The sequence below is a fragment of the Crassostrea angulata genome, chromosome 7, assembly GCF_025612915.1.
Source record: "Crassostrea angulata isolate pt1a10 chromosome 7, ASM2561291v2, whole genome shotgun sequence".
In the NCBI taxonomy this organism is placed as follows: Eukaryota; Metazoa; Mollusca; class Bivalvia; order Ostreida; family Ostreidae; genus Magallana; species Magallana angulata.
The window spans coordinates 29,853,812-29,872,284 of record NC_069117.1 but is presented as its reverse complement, the minus strand read 5'-3'; the positions used below and the strand labels follow the sequence as shown (position 1 = coordinate 29,872,284).

At 34.8% G+C, this 18,473-nt stretch overlaps 1 protein-coding gene and 1 long non-coding RNA gene across 2 annotated transcripts; both read right to left on the bottom strand.

Annotated features, from left to right (window-relative positions):
• Nucleotides 1–92: 92 nt before the first annotated feature.
• On the bottom strand, nucleotides 93–1,848 carry LOC128156513 (GS homeobox 1-like). Its single transcript, XM_052818684.1, has 2 exons — nucleotides 1,316–1,848; nucleotides 93–1,078 (listed from the first exon to the last, which is right to left on the bottom strand). Exons 1-2 carry the CDS (start codon nucleotides 1,758–1,760, stop codon nucleotides 690–692), a joined length of 834 nt encoding a protein of 277 aa, XP_052674644.1. The 5' UTR covers nucleotides 1,761–1,848; the 3' UTR covers nucleotides 93–689.
• An 11,393-nt stretch (nucleotides 1,849–13,241) lies between these two features.
• LOC128192162 (uncharacterized) lies at nucleotides 13,242–13,727 on the bottom strand. Its single transcript, XR_008244517.1, has 2 exons — nucleotides 13,531–13,727; nucleotides 13,242–13,409 (listed from the first exon to the last, which is right to left on the bottom strand). It is a non-coding gene; the product is annotated as an uncharacterized LOC128192162 (long non-coding RNA).
• Between the last annotated feature and the right edge of the window lie 4,746 nt (nucleotides 13,728–18,473).

The window sequence follows — 18,473 nt, the reverse complement described above, 5'->3', positions numbered from 1 at the left end:
TAAATTATAGGAATCAAATTCATGGCAAATTAAAAGGAAAGTATAAATTTCGAAGTTGTTATTTTTTCTTTAAAAATAAAGACAAATAAGGTAATTAAATAGATAAAATTCAGTTTTGTTCGTTGAACTTTTTTTCAATGGAAATTAATTCGAAGTTGACTTAAATGATATGCTAATTTTTCTGACATTTTTGCTATTTCTTTTTTAATGATAAATCTTCATATCTCCAAGGCATACAGCATTGGAATATATATAAAAGCCTTTACGTCGTATTTTCGGAGATTATTCTTAACTTTTGATTAATGTTGACAGATTAGAATTTAGAATTCCACATATGGCCAATCGAAGCCAATCAAATATTTGTAATAAGTTTGATTCATAATTTAGTGTTTTAACATTAAGAATAAATTTTGCATCAATAATTTTTTTTTTACTATTTCATAATCAGAGTAGAATGCGTTTCACCAATTTGGTCTTTTTGCAATTAGTAGTTTTGTGAAGATTATTTACGTTTTCATATTTTACAAACGTTTTTGTTTAACAAAAAAATATATATCAACAATTACATGTAAGTCAAGTTTTAATACGTAATTGAATGAAATATTGCACCCCCTCTACAAATGTTAAATTGCACCGTTTTGAGAACACATAATTTAAGGCTTTTATTGCACATCCTTTAACCAGCTAACCTAAGTGTCGATGTTGAGTTCCGAGTCCTCGGATAGTTCACAGTCCAAATCTTCTTCCGTGACATCACAGTCATGAGTATGTGTGGTTTCAGAGTCTTCAGAATGTTTGTTTAAGCGGCGCTTGTCCAGTTTCGGAGCACACGTTCGGAGACACCGACATTTTTCGTTGGTTTCGTCATGACCTTCTTTCTTAAACTTAACACGGCGGTTCTGGAACCATATTTTGACTTGTTTTTCTGACAAATTCAAGTACGTGGCGATTTCAATCCGTCGGAGTCTAGAGAGGTACATATTGGAGTTGAATTCTCGCTCGAGCTCCAGTAGTTGGGTACTTGTAAACGCCGTCCGGATTCTTTTACTGCTGAGATCTTCGGTAGAGCTACTCACCCCTGAAACACAGAAAAGTGGAAATTACATTTAAAAAAATTTCTCACCAGCCGTTACAAATATAGCAAGGAGATAACTTCACTTATTTTTAATTCCATTTGATAAACTTTCAAGAGCAATCCATTAAATAAATTGTTAAAGTTCTTTTTTTCACGACATTTAAATTCTTTACCGTAAAAGAGTTGTATATCATACAGTTTCCAGTTTTTCCTTTGTGTCCTGCTCTTAACGTAACTTACCTGCAGGAGAAGCTTTAGGTTTTCTTTGCTCCTGTAATCCGGGACTTGTCACCCTGTCCTTGGGTCGTTTAATAGACTTCGTCGTCGTTGTAAGAACTGATATCTGGCTCCGATGGTAAGGATAGTCCACCATCGGCCGCGTCGTCGGACAACTCGTTGTAAAAGAAGGCACCATTCCAGGAACGGAAGCCACACTCTCGGGAACCACCGGGTGGGGAGTGTGGACACAGAGGGGGCAGCAGAAACTTAACATGTCTTGAGGATGCCGCGGGTAGCAGGGAAGGCTTTGAGAGACTTGTGGAAGACGTGCGGTGGAGGTGGGGTGCCTGTGCCCCACCGGTAAGGGCATTCCTAGGGAGTGGTTTGGCACACAGTCACTTTTGGATACCGCAGTGGTTGGGGCATCTTTTACTATCAGGGAATCGACGTAAAAAGACCGTGACATTATTGTCAATGAAATCAATTTGCCATGTAGAGGGGTTTCTATCCGTTAACACTTAAGATGCCATCTCAAGATAGGCGGGTACGCATGAGTGACGATCACGACTTTGGAATGAATAATAAATGCGGGACTCAATATTTATACCCAATCACGTCTTTTGTTACTTCGCTCACGTGGTCATTAACACAGAAATTTCTTCTCGATCAATCACATTTCGAGTTTTCTTCAATCCAATTCAGATGCAAAAAACCTGAGATGTCAATTATTTTTAAATATTAATTTTACGATTCACAAACTCAAAAAACTTTCTTAACGAGGCCTAATGCTTTTCGCTTTATGATTTTATGATGCACAGATAGCCCTCGGCGAGGTCCCTCCCCACGTGCATTGTGTCCGACCTTGGATGTCCGCGTACGCGCGTGCAATGCGCGCGTAATCACCTACCCATAAAATAAAATAAAAGATGAAAATGTCATAAGAAGAACAAGTTTGTGTCATTAATTATCGTTTTCAGTAGTGCAATATTTCTTTGCGATGCAAGTCGTCGTATTGTGCGAAATGACCCATGAAAAAGTAAATTCATTGGAAAGTAATTGGTTCGTTAATTGAAAGTGCAGGCCTCTTTTTGATGGATGAGTAGGAGCCCGTTCTTGCAAGTGATAGGCTGAAAAAAAGTTTTTGTTGTCGTTATTCGTTTGAAATTAAATCGAGTTATTGAATTTATTGAAGTGTGTAAGTAAGTGGGACGATTGCAGATAATCGTGCAATAGGAAGAGCTCTCTCTCTTTTCTTATAAGGGTATCACATAAAAGGGACATCACTCGACACAGGGAAAGGACGGACTTGAAAGGGAGTAATTATGACTATTAAAGATGTCAAAAAAATTTGAAAATTATTTTATGTTTAACAACATTAAAGTTCAAAGCTTGAAAGATGACAGAGGGGTCGTAGCACATGCTCTCTCTCTCTCTCTCTCTCTCTCTCTCTCTCTCTCTCTCTCTCTCTCTCTCTCTCTCTCTCTCGGGATTAAAGTTGTAGTTTACAAGATTATGTGGGTACTTTATGTCCAAACAGGGCATTGGACACGCGACCACCGGACAACTGGAAAATAATGGGACATAAAACTTGATAGAACACGTGCTTTTATGAGAATGCGATTGTTTCTGGATCATCCATTTACCCACTTACCATTGTTTCTCCGTTCTCTCTGCGGCAGTGCTAGGAACTGTCCACAATCGAATCATGATGACTGGCTCCTTGGACCGAGAAACGAAAACGGCAAAAGAAACCACTCCGATAACATTGTATGCTGTTGTTGTTATTTAATTCAAATCTATACGGGTTCATTATTTTCATTTATGTTGTATAATTAAGATGAATATCTGGAATTTCTCTACTATAAATAATTTTACTTATATCTATTTTCACAATGTGATCATTGAAAAATTCATTTTTTTCCACAAAATTAAAATGTCTCTATACAAGAACAATAAGATATTATTTAAGACGATCTATTAGAATCGCCAAACTTGATTTAATAACCCGTATTTACCGGCAATTTAAGTAATCTGCGCTTTGCGCATATTTTTTTTATGTTTCAAAACCACAATTAAATGCCAATAAAACTATTTGCTAAACCTCAAGTGAAAACATTTTATAGCCCTGTATAATATCTTTCAGCGATAAAGATTCAATATTCGCTGATATTATGCAAACTCCGTTTCTTTTTATTTCATTTTTGTTCATTTTTTTATTGCTTGATGTGTTATCATCAGCTTTTACCTTAATACCAGGCCTTACTCCATCAAATTATCAGTTCCGCATATCAAACTGTTTAACAATAAAAACAAGTTGCATGTCCGTATAATTACCTTTTGTAAAAATGGACAATGTATTGCAAGTGTAAATTGACATCTCTCTCGAACATGAAAATGGATTAGCCCTCAAGTCAATCTTTTGTCGCAAACTGCATTAGGATGACAATAAAAGTCCGACCGAAGACGGTCTAGGATTCTTGACTCGCGGACAGGTCAGCGGATAGGGGGATTAGGTCCCTGTATAATTTGCTTATCTATCGCAGGGGCACCGCGGGAGTGGCGATATTAACTTCCCAATTAATGCATAGATAGGGCGATAAGCATCGTCGAGAGGGGAGCAAATACGTTAAATTCCTCGTCCGGGTACAATGGATGCAGATGTCGGGACTAGATTTTATCGTGCGTCTCGGCCCGATCGCTGCGTGGTAAAGGGTCAACTGTTTCTGTATTGTTCCGCGTGATCCTTTACATTAGGGACTACATCGGATCAATCTAATTCAATTTATCGGCGTTTTATATGGCCACTTGATAACCATTCCCACGTTATGTCATAAAGTCGACTTATTTCGCATAAATCTTCATAAATATGAATACAATTTTAATTTTTGACAAAAGTGAACGCAGGAAAAAGCTGGTCCGAAATTTCCATACGTTTTAATGAAATTTCCACTCGGTTAAGGCCGTGTAACTTGTTATAAACGTCCAGATTTTGACAATAAGTTTGTCAGGAAGTGACGACAATGAGATGTAAAGAGGCCATTGTTGTCACATAACCATCTCAGATAGAGGCAGTCATTGGCTGGGCTTAGAAAGACAAGCATTGATAGAAATATGGCACACTAAAGATTTGGAAACCTATAAAGAACCATAAAATTAAAATTCAAAACCATGTGACTTTATCTCGTTACTCGTTAGTGAAGAAAGATAAGAAGGTGATAAATGAAATTATAATGAAGGCCAGAGTTACCAAAAAGGAAACAGATTGGGAAAATACATTAAAATTATATCACATATTCTGTCTCTTTGTGAATGATTTAATAATGTATTTTATATTCAAAATATGAACTGACCGTGAACATTAACACATGTTCAAAGAGAGATAACTCTAGAATTTGAAAGCGACCTGATTTTTGATCAATATCAATTTGTCAAATCCAGACTACTCATCAATTAATTTGCTTATAAAATTCATAAAAATTTATGATTTATTCATTAACAATCATAGCAACTTGATGCATCGAAATTACATGTTACTGTAACATTAATTATTTTATTTTAAGTTGACAATTATAACTATTGGACACTCGGGAGAATAGCTTTAACAGCTAACCAGTTTATTAACCGCACAATTTAATTTACGAAATTTTCTATATCTTGTATTAGGTTAACTTTTTTTAGGAAAATATATTTTAGATTTTAACTTGGATCATATGTATTTAGACTAAACGGGGACGTGATGAAAACCAATGCATAAGCTATCTTAACGTAAAACTTGACCCTTTTAACTCACTAACAATAAAAATAGATATTTTTCGTCTAGTAATGGTCATAGTATAACATGTTTGTGGATGTGGGTGTGGGCTTGTGAAAATATTACAATGGAGTTTTATTTGAAAGCATATCTTTCATTCATAAACTCAAAATCGTCCACGTTGTAAGGATAATGAATGATAAATAAAAGATAATGATAAAAAAGACAATGATTATATAATATATAAATAGTGCCTGTTTGGGACGGTAACTGTTAAAATTGACACCCCGAGAAAACTATTGTCAACCGACGCGAAGCGGAGGTTGACAATGGTTTTCTTGGGGTGTCAATTTCAACAGTTACCCTCCCAAACAGGCACTATTTATTTTATTATACCGAATGTCTTATTTTTAAAGAAAATTTTAAGGATTTTATATAGAAATGAAGTGAATTCTACGGCGAACTGTACGCACATAATTTACGCGCGTGTAACAATTCGTTGTGTTACCCGTTGCCAAGTGTGTTGCTAACGCTGAGGGTAATAGAACGGGTTACCAACTGCGTCTAAACCAATCAGATTTCAGTATCTAACATGAAAGTATAATAAATGTTAATATTTGACATCAGAGCATACAGTACCGATCAGACCCAACCTAACAGAAAGTTAACCCCAACTAAACCCTGGGTTTACTTTCTGGGTTTGCTCTGGGTTTACTAGAGTGGACCCAGAGTAAACCCAAAGTAAACCCAGGGTGGACACAGAGAGTAAACCCCAATCAGAAGTATACCCTGAAAGCAGACGCTACATGTGTATTCGGAATATACAAGGGGCAGGAATCACAGGCAGTAGGATTATAAGATAAAATACAGGTCTGCTTCACACTTCAGTGCGTATAGTTGACTCCAAAAGCAATTCTCGAGTAAACCCAAAGTAAACCCCGAGTGGACCCAAATTTTCAAAAACTATAAACCCAAAGTAAACCCGGGATTTAGTTGGCGTTTACTCTGGTGTTAGGTTGGGTCTGATCGGTACTATATATATCTTTTAATTGAAAGGGGAGGGGGGGGGGCACACACGCACACAAGTAATTATTATACGATTCACTCAATCTTTATTTTCTTGATTCAGTCATAATGATTATAAACACAACATTTTTTTTTATATATTTCAAAAAGACTTTCGAAAATGTTTGTCCGCTGTTAAAGAAAGTAATTCTAGCAAATGTCCATTTAAGGACGTTGTTTACTCAGGATTTGAGTTCTCAAATCAGGATTGTTAAAAAGTTCAATTTCATGAGTAAATTTTGTTCTAAACATAAAAAGTATTTATGAAATGAATTATTATTGACATAACATATGATATTTTTACTATACTGTGGAATTAGGCTTAAACAAAGTTGACTTTTAGCAAAACAGAGGAAATTCAAACTAATTTTTTCAGATTTTGTTTCCACTGAAATATTTTTCGTAGTACTATAATATCAAAAGTTAAGAATTTATTTGTTAGTCAACTTAATTTTGCATATTTTCTGTTGGTTTTATCTAGCTTTTTCGTTTAGATAATCGTATGGCATTAGTCAAAGAGTTTAGCAATTTGTATTAATTAACAATTAAGAAAATCTCAATCATAGTGCAAAATTTTTAGGGATTTTTCTTATTTCAAGAAATATTTAATGGTCATTGACCTACTTTTTTGAAAGTGAAGAACAACAATACCATGTAAGGTCTATAACTGTACACACAATAGATGGTTTTTCATTATCATCAGTGAATATTTTTTTCATTCTGAGTAAAGGTCATCCTTAAAGCACATAAAAAGATTAAGACATGTAATTATAATGTATGCAGCATATAACGCAAACCTATAATCATTGCTTGGACAATATTAAAACGCATTGCATTTTAATGCCACAGGTACATTCTATCAAGGCAAATTTCTTATTTATATGTACATGTAGATATATACAAAGAATTGTAGTGAAAAAAAAAACTTTAAAAAAAACAGGGGGAGTATATTGCTTTTCTAATACAGTATATGTTTAAAATTTTCGACTTCATCCAAAGCTCATAATTATCAGGTAAAATACAGCAAAGTCCCTTTGGCAAGAGAGATAACTCGCAGTGATATCACTTGATTCATTTATGATACTGTATAATGTGCTCCCAGCATCAATATGCCCATCCCGGACTGCCCCCCCCCCCTCCCCCGCCCCATTACCCCCATATCGCCCAGCGTAGCATAACAGAAATGTTTGTAAGGTAACTGTAGTTACTCTTGAAAATTGATAAGTCTAAGGCAAAGATTTAAAAAAAATAACAGTAAATAGTAAACAAATCTATAACAAAAGTAAACACAAGAAAAATATATGTATAACTTTTAAAGAGTCTCCAATCGTTGCTAATACTAAATCGTTACAAAAAGATGAACACGTGCAGTAATAAATGATAAACTGACTGTTTCAATTTCATTTGCAACGAGTTGCGCCTTCCATTTCAATATTCCCAATCAAATCGACCCAGGGTTCAACAAATCAGATTGGTTCATTCGATTTCTCAGCCCAGGCAATTTTCTGACGCTTATATTTGTACGGTGGGATTAGCCACTAATAAAACAGTCTTACGGTCGTTTACCAGATAAACAAGGTCGATATGGAGTTTGTCCGGGATTTCCCCCGCAAGATTACATTCGATTTCTTCATATTAATTTGAAATTTCATCAATATTTAACATTGTATGTAGCAAATCGGGCATGGAAGAACATGTTGATGTAATTGATACACAATTTGAGTTTATTTTAAGAAAAAATATGAGTAAAATAAATAATTTACATGCATCTAAGTACATGTAAATGCTTTTTTCAAAGAGAGAGAGAGAGAGAGAGAGAGAGAGAGAGAGAGAGAGAGAGAGAGATATTCTATTTGTTTTTATACTCAGTTATAATAATAATCTCAACTTTATAAATATATAATCATTTAGTGGAATGTCAGTAGTCCATGTGGGAAGCTCAAAGGAAATTATATATATCTAAATAAAATTGTAAGAATGTAGAACAAACAGGCTAGGACGAATACATCTAATGTATATAAAAAATACCAGGGCATCATTAATGCTTAAGTAAGGAGGTGGGTTTTCCTATTCCCGTGACGTAATTACTTCAATCATTATAGAGCACAGTAAAAAGCACGAACAGAGTCCTTTGTGCAGCCATGTTGTTGGATTTTTTTTTTTTTTTAGTTTTTTTTTTCCATGAACCTAATTGCAGAGTTTCCGGGAACTCTTCATTTTATTGCAGTCGCAGACGTTCCCATAGCGAGTACAAAGTTGAATACTTTCAATCCCCATGCATGCAAGTCTCGTTTTATGAAATTTCAACGTGCACTTGGATTGATGTCTTTTAACAAATATAATGAAACACTTAAAGTTCAGTCATTTACACAACGAGTTTACAAGCATACTTGTTTTTTTTTTACATTCAGACCAATTTGGTGTCGTTTAAAGTACAAATAAAATCAATTATCATGGAGGACATTCGGGTTACACTTAATAAAAGTCGTAAAATGATTTTGCACACCTTTCCCCAGAGTTCTTGGATTGAAAGTGCACTTATAGCTTAGGTTATTCGAGCGTTTGCCTCTGTAACAGTACATTGCATCTTCTGATCTTTATGCTACTTTTATACCAATGAAGTTGCTTTGACAGTGGCGTCGGAAGCAAATTGAAAGTGGAGGGGGGGGGGGGCGGGGTGGGGCTAGACAAATCCTCAGAAATCTTGACAAGCAAAAAAAACAACTAATTCCCAAAATCATGAAAATCCTAATTTGGGGGGGGGGGGGGGGGGGAAGTATACCGATAGTTCCAAAAAAAAATTCTTACCAACCAAAATTTTTTTCTTCCCCAAAATCATGAAATTCCTGACTTCAACTTCTCAATATTTCACGGAAAATTGAGGAACAATTATCTTTGCCGCGAGAAAAAGTGGGGGGAGGGCTGAACCCTTTATGATGTTATGTGCCTAATGGTTAGGTCTAACTTTGCAAAACAAAGTGTGGGAGGCTAAGCCCCCCCCCCCCCCCCATCGGTCCCGACGCCTATGTATGAAGGGGAAAGACCCATGTCTGTGGCCGTATGCATACTGAGCGCGTCTTTGTTTTATGGCTCAAAAACTTTTTAAAATAAACGGTGCCGGGTACCGGCAAAGAACAGCTTAAATCAAAGTACTGAAGTACTGTCGGGAGTTGATTTTATTGATTATTATCAATTTTAAAATTAACGATATGTTTTATTTCCTGGCAAGTAGTTTTTAATCTGTATTTGAATTTCGCACATTTTTATAATATGAATTCTCGAACTTTTCCGACAAGAATTTCGAGAAAACCCCGTATGATACACGTTGTGTAATATTTAAAGATAGAATTAATTCCATCAAACTGTTTATCAGTAATCAAAATGTTTCTAATAATTGTACACGTCTGGATCCAAGCAATATTGAACTCTAGTCTCGTTCAACCAGACGCTCGGCTGTCTCCGTTAATATCCGACAACCAAGAGAGGCTCTCTGCTTCTCCGAGATTTACGGAGACAGCCGAGCGTCTGGTTGAACGAGACTATAATTATTTAACTATGGCGTAGGAATACATGCAGCTACAAAAAAACAATTAAATTGTTCGCACCATATAAAATCTGACTATTTTCAAGGTATTTATAAATACGTTTCTTTTGAGAAACAATGGTACAGCATACAGTACACCGAATTTATCTATTATTTTCAAGATCTACGTCTTGTCAGCGGTGATGATTTGTGCTTAGGTCCAAACACTGTTTCACTTTCGGTTTGCCAGAGTAACTGCATAGAAGAGTTGATTAAAATCAACTCCCAAAAACTGCTGTGGTGTTGCTTCGGTCGAGCAGTATAAATTAAACCACTGCGCTGAACCGCTGTACATGGTGATGTACAGGTATGAAGGTGCATACAAAATCCAAAAAAAAAAAAAAAAAACCCACAAAACTGCCGTCCCGATGTTACTTTAGTGCCGATCGGGAAATGTTCGTAAAGGGTAAAGGATTTGAAACCAGTTCATGAAATATATTGAACTTTTTTTTTTAATTTTATAGCGAACATTCGACTTCCTAAATCACATGTTCTCTTGAATAAAAGTTTCCATTTCCATTCCAGTACACCTGCAGTAGGTGTTGGGCGCAATGAAGAGCCCTTAGACACTGCTTAGAGGTATTGACCGCCGCCGATAAATAAGCCTAAATTTGATTCCTCAATTAAAAGAAAAAAGATTCTAGAGAGACGGTAAATGATAAATCAATCGATCGCCGGATATCCACTGCCCACTCCAGCTCTGATTTTCATTTAGTTGCAGATCTGGACCTGTCCATCTTCCCAACTCTGCTGATGGACGGTGATTTGATAAGATGCACTTTGAAAGAATTTTTGGGAACATTATTGAAATATTTTCTACATCTACAATATCCTTTTCTATAAAAAAGAAGTCACGCACTATAAACGAAATACAAAACACCTTTGGAATATCTAATTTAATAATTAAGCATGTGTTTTATCTTGTATCAGACTGGTCTTGTAGTCTTTGCTGTACAGTTCCTGTTAGGTATTTTTTTCTTCATTTTTAGACGGACCCCGTCTATTAGTTTACTGTCAGCCGAAGTCTCAAACCGGAAGGCACGCGTAGAACACATGAATTGAATCTACGCGCAAGAAAATAGTGCAGAAACTTTTCATGCATTTCAGTAAATATATACTATAAAAACACGCACTAAATCGTTCTTAAGTCCTCTATGTATAAATTGAATTCTATAAAGAAAATAAACAAATAGCTTTATTGATCAAAATATTCTTGCTCGGGTTCAATAGTTGTAGCGATTTGTGGAATGAGTTACGTAACTGAATGCACAACGCCGTCGACGATTCAGTTGGTGGACCAGCTCATTAATCAATAGAAGAGGTTAAAGGTTGAATCGAAAGTAAAGTTGCCAAACGCAATGTGACATTTTTGAAAAGTTGTGAATTCTATTTTAACAACCTATCACCTGAAAAATACCGAACGTCATGCGCGAGCCGAGGTTAAAATCTGGATGGGTTATACACAGATGTCTTACATATTAAATAAGTGTTTCATTGGCTTCGAGTCTACTTGGGGTATGACTGCTGTTCATCTCTAATTTTGTACATAGAAAATAAAAACAAGTCTAAATTTGCCTTCTCGTTCATTGACTCTTTAGTTAATTAAACTGAATTTAAATTTTGAACAATGCATTTTAAGCAAAATCTATAAAGATTACGCATTTTGTGTGACCAATAGATCAAATAATATATACAATCTTATCGATTGAAGAACCAAGTTAAATGTTACTGTTCATGTTGTCCGGCGGTTAATTTGGAATATATTATCTTTTTTTAATGTTATGAGACATAAGTTGACACTTTTTCCTACACTCAATAACGGACAAAACCAGTCATATTCACGATTAAAACGAATTCTTCATCAATATCTTAATGTCTCTCATCAGAAACTCAGCTGATCTTTCTCCCATCGGTAAATATCTCGCACCAATATATTTCTAACGTCAGGTACCTGTGTTTGTAATCGGTATGAATGAGAGTTTTCGGAGTTTTCATAAATCTTGTATAACAGATTTGTGGACTTGTGGATTTTTCCTTAGATCACAAAATTAAATAAATCTAATGGTTTAAATTATCTACCAAAATATAGTTGTTTTAATTTTCCCGGTTAGTTGTAGTTTTTAAATTTTCCCCTTGGGGTCTTATTTTACATAAAATACCGTTGTGTCAATTTTCTACATTTATGAAAAACAGTCCCGGCCGGGAATAAGTAAAAGAACCATATATGATAAGGTCCTAAAATGGCCCCCTAAAATGAACATCATCATTTTACTATCATTCTTTGTTTTCTTAGTACAGATATGTATGTGATGTGTTTACATAATATTCATTTTGGTTCAAGTGCCCACAATTTAGAAATATGACACTGTAAAGACAACCTTTTGCCGTCATTTTTGCATTTTTAGCGTAAAACAGATTGTTTTTCAGCAGTTTTTCCTTCCGAAAACATAGAGCGCATTCTTGAACAAATAAAATATTTTAATCAGAGATGTATCTAGCCAAGACTAATAAGTGACCAAAAAAATTCCTTGTTCAAGCATGCGCTCTATATTTCCCATTCGTAAATAGATAAGAAAAATGTCAATTTTTGGCTGATTTTGATTAAATTATAGATATGGCGTCACTTCTGACGTCATATACTGCCAGTGAGTGCAAGTAAATCAAATAAATAGATGAAAAATATATTTTATATCAAATCCTCTAAGAAATTAGATAACATTTTATTGTACCCGAAACACTTAAAAAATGGCGAATTATGGGGGCCAAATTTAACTCTTATCATATATAGTTCTTTAGACAAAGTATCAGGCAATTGCAAAAAGCCGAATTTTAACATACTTGATTGAAACAACTAATTCAAACTCATAATTTTTGAAACATATTCGAGGAAAACGTGGACACGTTCAAGTCCCTGTCTTTCAGTACTCTCAGTACTTTGATTTTTTTTTTATCAGTTTTCTACTCAAAATGGTAAAACGTTAACGTTATGATTATGAATGAAATCACTTGTTAATACCTGTCGCGAATCCCTGTGTAAGAAACTGTCTCACACTATTGACGTCTTGACGATAAAATTATTGTTTTATTCATTCGTTTGATATAATATCTTGTAGGAAAAAGAAAATGGTAGTCTTCATCATGTTTAACACAAGAACAAGATGTAATATATATAATCTATGAAAGTGTTGCTTTGTTGTTCATAAGGATTTGTACATGGGTGTCATTAATATATTATCACTTCCGGATATTATTGGCATCATTCTCTGAAATAATAAACATTTTTAACTATATTGTACTACCCCATTTTTTTTTATCTTAAGATTCTTGATTTTTGTGGGTTGTTTTTTTTTTTTGGGGGGGGGGGGTTGGGGGTTAGGGGGGATTGTATAATGAAATTAATATTCAGTTATATAAACTGATTGGCTTTACAGCCACTTGTACTTTCTAAATATTTACATAAACTGGCTCCTAACGATATACCAGCTCTGTTCATATACAACAAAAGGGATTCTAGTCCTTTGATTCACGACAAATGTAACTTCAAATAGTTCGACATTTCAAAGACATTGTTTATGTACATGTAATTACTTATGAATAATTTAAAGGTGGATATTCGTTAATATTTTCACCGTGTTGTATCATTGTTCAATCGCGGTATCACACTGTATTGACTCGACTTCTGGAAGTTATCTGGAAACCGCTCACAAATCTTGATGCTAGGAAAATAAAAGTGTTGTGAGACGTCTTAAAGCTATTGGATTATTGCGTAAATCACTGTGCATTAATATTCTACAAGATATGATGGCTATGAGAAATAAAAATGTTACAGAAGCTTACCGGAAAAAATCAGAGGGAAATGTCGTCTGCGTAACTGGTTTTTCGCGGGATATAATTGATAATCAAATTTTGCGCCTCGATCCCGAATGAATCTGTTTATACTGAAAGGAAAAGCAAGGGTAAAATGTTCGTCGTTTCTCTATTTTTTCTTAATTCTTCTTTGGAAATGATTTACGATAGATTTCAATCCATCTGACAGTTAGGATTCCGTGATGCAATGTGGGCGAGTTTGGTAAACAACGGAACAAAGAAAATAGGGAAGCAGCCAAACCCTCCTTCCCAAAAATTATTATAAAAAAAAGTTGTCTTCATGCGAAAGCTATATAACTGCAACACAAAAGTGAAGTACACTGCTAAGTTCATTTGTGCTGTATAACATTCGTGGCTAAGAGATATGCGTCATTTTCTAACAAGTCTGAAGTGTTTTCACGCACTTTGAACCAATTCTTAGGGACGCTGGATGATGTATATATTTCTGCTTGGAACTTAAATCAATATTTCCGAGAAGAAAGGTGACAAATGCTTTTAAAAGACAAAATTCTGCCCCTGAAATCGGTTATTCAATTGTATTTGTCTTTTCTTTCTAGAATGAATGTAAAATTGTAACAAAAAAATGTGTTTGGTCGTAGATGTAAAGACATGGTGACTGAACTCTATATCTCTCAACAACAGTGTGCAAATTTTGATTTTGAAACTTGAATCTTAATGTATTTTTTTTCTTTGCTTTCTACAAATCTATTATAATATACAATAAATAATGTTATATCGGATATATAAGTTAAAAGATAACAATATTTAAAGTACATATATAGTACGCACTTTTCATTAGCTATATGGATCCTTGACATTTTAGAAGTAGGTTCATCCATCAGCATTACTTTGTCCATTACAGATAGTGAGATAAACTTTCGCTTAATCAAAGAGATTGCTTTTCTAAAAGAAATAAACTGCTCTCAATTTTTTGTATAAAGATTTAGGTAAAATCGTGTCTATCCAATGTACTGAATAAAAAACATATGTCACATGTGAATACAGTATTCCATCTTTTAATACTAAAATACAGGGGTTTGCTTCTCTTGGCGTTAAGGTACAATAATGTATACCGGTAGTTGCAAATGCATCTATTCTAATCCACTAGGCAAGTCTCACGTCATCATTGTTATTTGGTTTCAGTTTATATTGAAAAACTAATTCTTTTAAAGCATGCATAATTATTGTTCAAGATTCCAAAATTTTAGTAGCTTTCAAATTATCTTTTCAACACAAAATTGACAAGTGTAAATTCATTTTCATTATAATTTTGAACAAATCCAGCCGTTACACTGGAACCCGTGATACAGGGTTCATGATTGCATGCTTTTGATTTTATAAGTTAATCAGGTTAATCATTCGCTTTGATTGCTAGATTTCAAGGAATATGGGGAAATTTTTAAATAATAAATTCATTCTTTTCATTCTTGGGTTGACAGAGCCGCTCATAGCCCCGAACAAACCTTGTTACAGAGGCCAAGTCGGATTGCAGATAGGAAAAGTTTGCTGTGTGTATCATGATACTATTTTTTTCGCAGATATTTCGCTTTTTGTGAATATTTTTCACATATTTTCCATATGTTGATTTTAACAATGTTGGATAATTTTTATACCATCAGGGCATAGAGGAAGATTGGTCCCTCAACCACCCCTTCCCTTTTCTCCAATCGCCCCCCCCCCCTTTCAACATTCAAATTAGGTCACCATTTTGCGATTCGATAGATATTAACTCATTAACAACGTACTTGTTTGCTTTGAGACATGCTTAATTGTGTCTCTAGGGGATTCGAGAACAGTTATTATTAACCAACGCTTTGCCCATACAATACAAACGTCTTGCGATACTTTGAAATGGTCCTTGGTGCCTCTGGTTAAGGTGAGCTAATGATAAATATAATTACTGAACATGCTGGGTACAATTCTACCTGCCATACAATTATATACGTATAAAATCATTCCACAGGAATATTACACTGCTGTGGTTTCGGGCATGACAGTTGATAGTACCCATTTATTGGTTTTTCTTCCGCTTTTGACATTACAAGAAAGACGAACCAAAATAAGCCTCCAGGAAAAATAAAATAGCCCGAACCTGGAGAGAAAAGACAGTTATTGCAACAAGAGATGACACGGCACGTAAATCAAGGAAGGTCCATTCTAGTTTATAAGTCGGGAACGTTTAATGGGGGACAAGGATCGATATGGATTCCGCAAAAAAAAAAACAAACAAAGGACGGCTGCCTTTTTCTTATTTTTTTTTTTTTGCACAACGTGTAAAACAATAGGAAAGAGCTGCGTAAATACATGGACCACCACGCCATGTCAAGCAACTGTGGGGAGTACGTTCACAACTTGTTGTTTTGATCTAACGAGCTGTTTCCCGCAGGGAAGGAAATGGATTTCTCTGTTGGCCTTTTATTCATACATTGTCAAAATTAATGCGCATTCTCGTATTTCCCTGAATGTCAAAACTTGCAATCATTGCGCATTTGAAAGATGTGTTCAAGCCAAATGGTCCAGGCAGTAACCCGAATTTTCTATCTGGATTTATTTATGATAATAATTCGATTTATTATGAAGTTATCAGATGCATCATTATATATATTTATATAAATAGTGCCTGTTTGGGAGGGTAACAGTTGAAACTTACACCCCCGAGAAAACCATTGCAAACCGACGCAAAGCGTAACTTAAATAGTTTCCGAGGGGTGTCAATTTCAACTGTTACCTTCCCAAACAGGTACAATTTATTTTATTATACTGAATGTCTTAATTCTAAAGAAAACTTACTGCTGGTGTGAATTTTACAGCGAACCGTATGCGCAAAATTTACGCATATGTAACAATTCGTTTTATTAAACTTTCATGAAATCTGATTGGTTTAGACGCAGTTGGTAATCCGTTCTATTACCCTCAGCGTTAGCAACACACTTGGCAACGGGTAACACAACGAATTGTTACATGCGCGTAAATTATGCGCGTACTGTTCGCCGTAGAATTCACTTCATTTCTATATAAAGCAGTAAAATTTTCTCTAAAAAGAAGACATTCGGTATAATAAAATAAATAGTGCCTGTTTGGGAGGGTAACTGTTGAAATTGACACCCTTCGCGTCGGTTGACAATGGTTTTCTCGGGCTGTCAATTTCAACAGTTACCCTCTCAAACAGGCACTATTTATATAGTGTTACCCGTTATCAAATGTTATGCTAACACTGAGGGTAATAGTGCGAATTGTAAACTGGGTCTAAACAATTATAATTCAGTATTTAACATGAAAGTATAATGAAAGTAAATATGGCATATTTCATGTTATTTTTACAATTTTATTGTACTAAACTAAGAAAGACGTAGGCTATTTTACAATATGTTTCTTTTGTAATTTATACGGTAATCTCACTGTCTAATTGATGAAATGTAATACATGAACCAATGGCCATTCTAAGACATAAACACTGTACATACGTCAAAAGATATTTCTTTTCGCAAGAGTTGTTATAAGTATATTTTGTTCATAAACGTTTTAGAAATGAATAGTAATAATGAGCAATTAAAAAGGAGTTGATTAACATAAAAATGTTAATCAGTCTTTAAAAGAATTACAGGCATTAAATCAGAGGTTTTTTCTGTTTTTCAACGTATATTCTCATAAAATATACCTTAAAATTTAACATTTAACTTTTGTCAAAGTCTTTTAATTTAGCCATATCCAAAATTTGAAATGATCGAGATCGTATACTAGTACCATTGTTGACCATGTAACTATGCGCCTATGCGGATATATAAATTCAACGCAGTGAATGAAGAAAGTGATACAATACACTTTCAGCGTGCCGGAACAGGCTCTCTTCGGATAAATCTTGAATTCTGAGACCTTATATATGTAATATTGATAATCCCTTCTTCTGCGGAGTTGCTCGTTCTCTAAATGGCGTCAGATTCGACAGTCTAACAGGAGAAAGTAGACAAAGAAATGCATAATGGGACAAAAAGATTTCGCCATAAATAAGAAGCTGACACACGAGCCGTCAAAGAAGAACATTTCCAAGAGGTTTTGATCAAGTTACATCGATTGCAGAACAGAAACTGTATAGGTCTATGTCTCGAGACAACGAGATGAAGTCTGTTTGTCACTTGATGATTGAGAGGGTGCCAATTTATTTGAATGATTCCACTTTTCAAAAACAATTTTTAAGTATGCTCTTACATTTACTTGCGTAAATCTAAAATTACCAGTAATTACGGAACAAAACGGGTTAAAGATATTTTTTTTTCGTTTTTAAAAGAAATCTTAAAGACATGTACGTTAGAGAGAGAGGCAGACAGACAGACAGACAGATGAACAGACAGAAGGTCAGACGGACGGTCAGACAGACAGAAGAGAGAGAGAGAATTTTAGTGTGATGCATGAATACAAGATTTTAACACTTTCATTAAAAAAAGAATCCATCAAGTTTTTAACGAACCAGCCATCTCCAATTCTTCACAATTCAACCTGATCTGGAAACAATTCTTTAAAAAACCGTACGACAACTAGAGCGTCTTTTTTTTTCTTCCAACAGCTTCGCGTTCAAAATTCCAATTGATCTCAAGTGGTCATTTGGCGTTTAGAGCCTTGCAATCAATGGGGGTGATTAGAAGCAGACAGGCGTTCGACAGATCAGCTTGATCTATGATATAGTTCATTGATAATATCCGTAAGTCGTTATCATTTTCACAAGTTTGTTGTTTTATGCATTAGGCAGTGTAAGAATGGAAGTGTCAGTCCATTACAACTGTTAAACATAACACAACGTCAAGGCATCAATTATTGGAGGAGGCTACAATAAAAATAATAACACGGCACATATTTCATGCATTTTCGTTGTTTGAGATTTCTACTGCTCTAGAAATTTTAAAAATTCATATCTATAT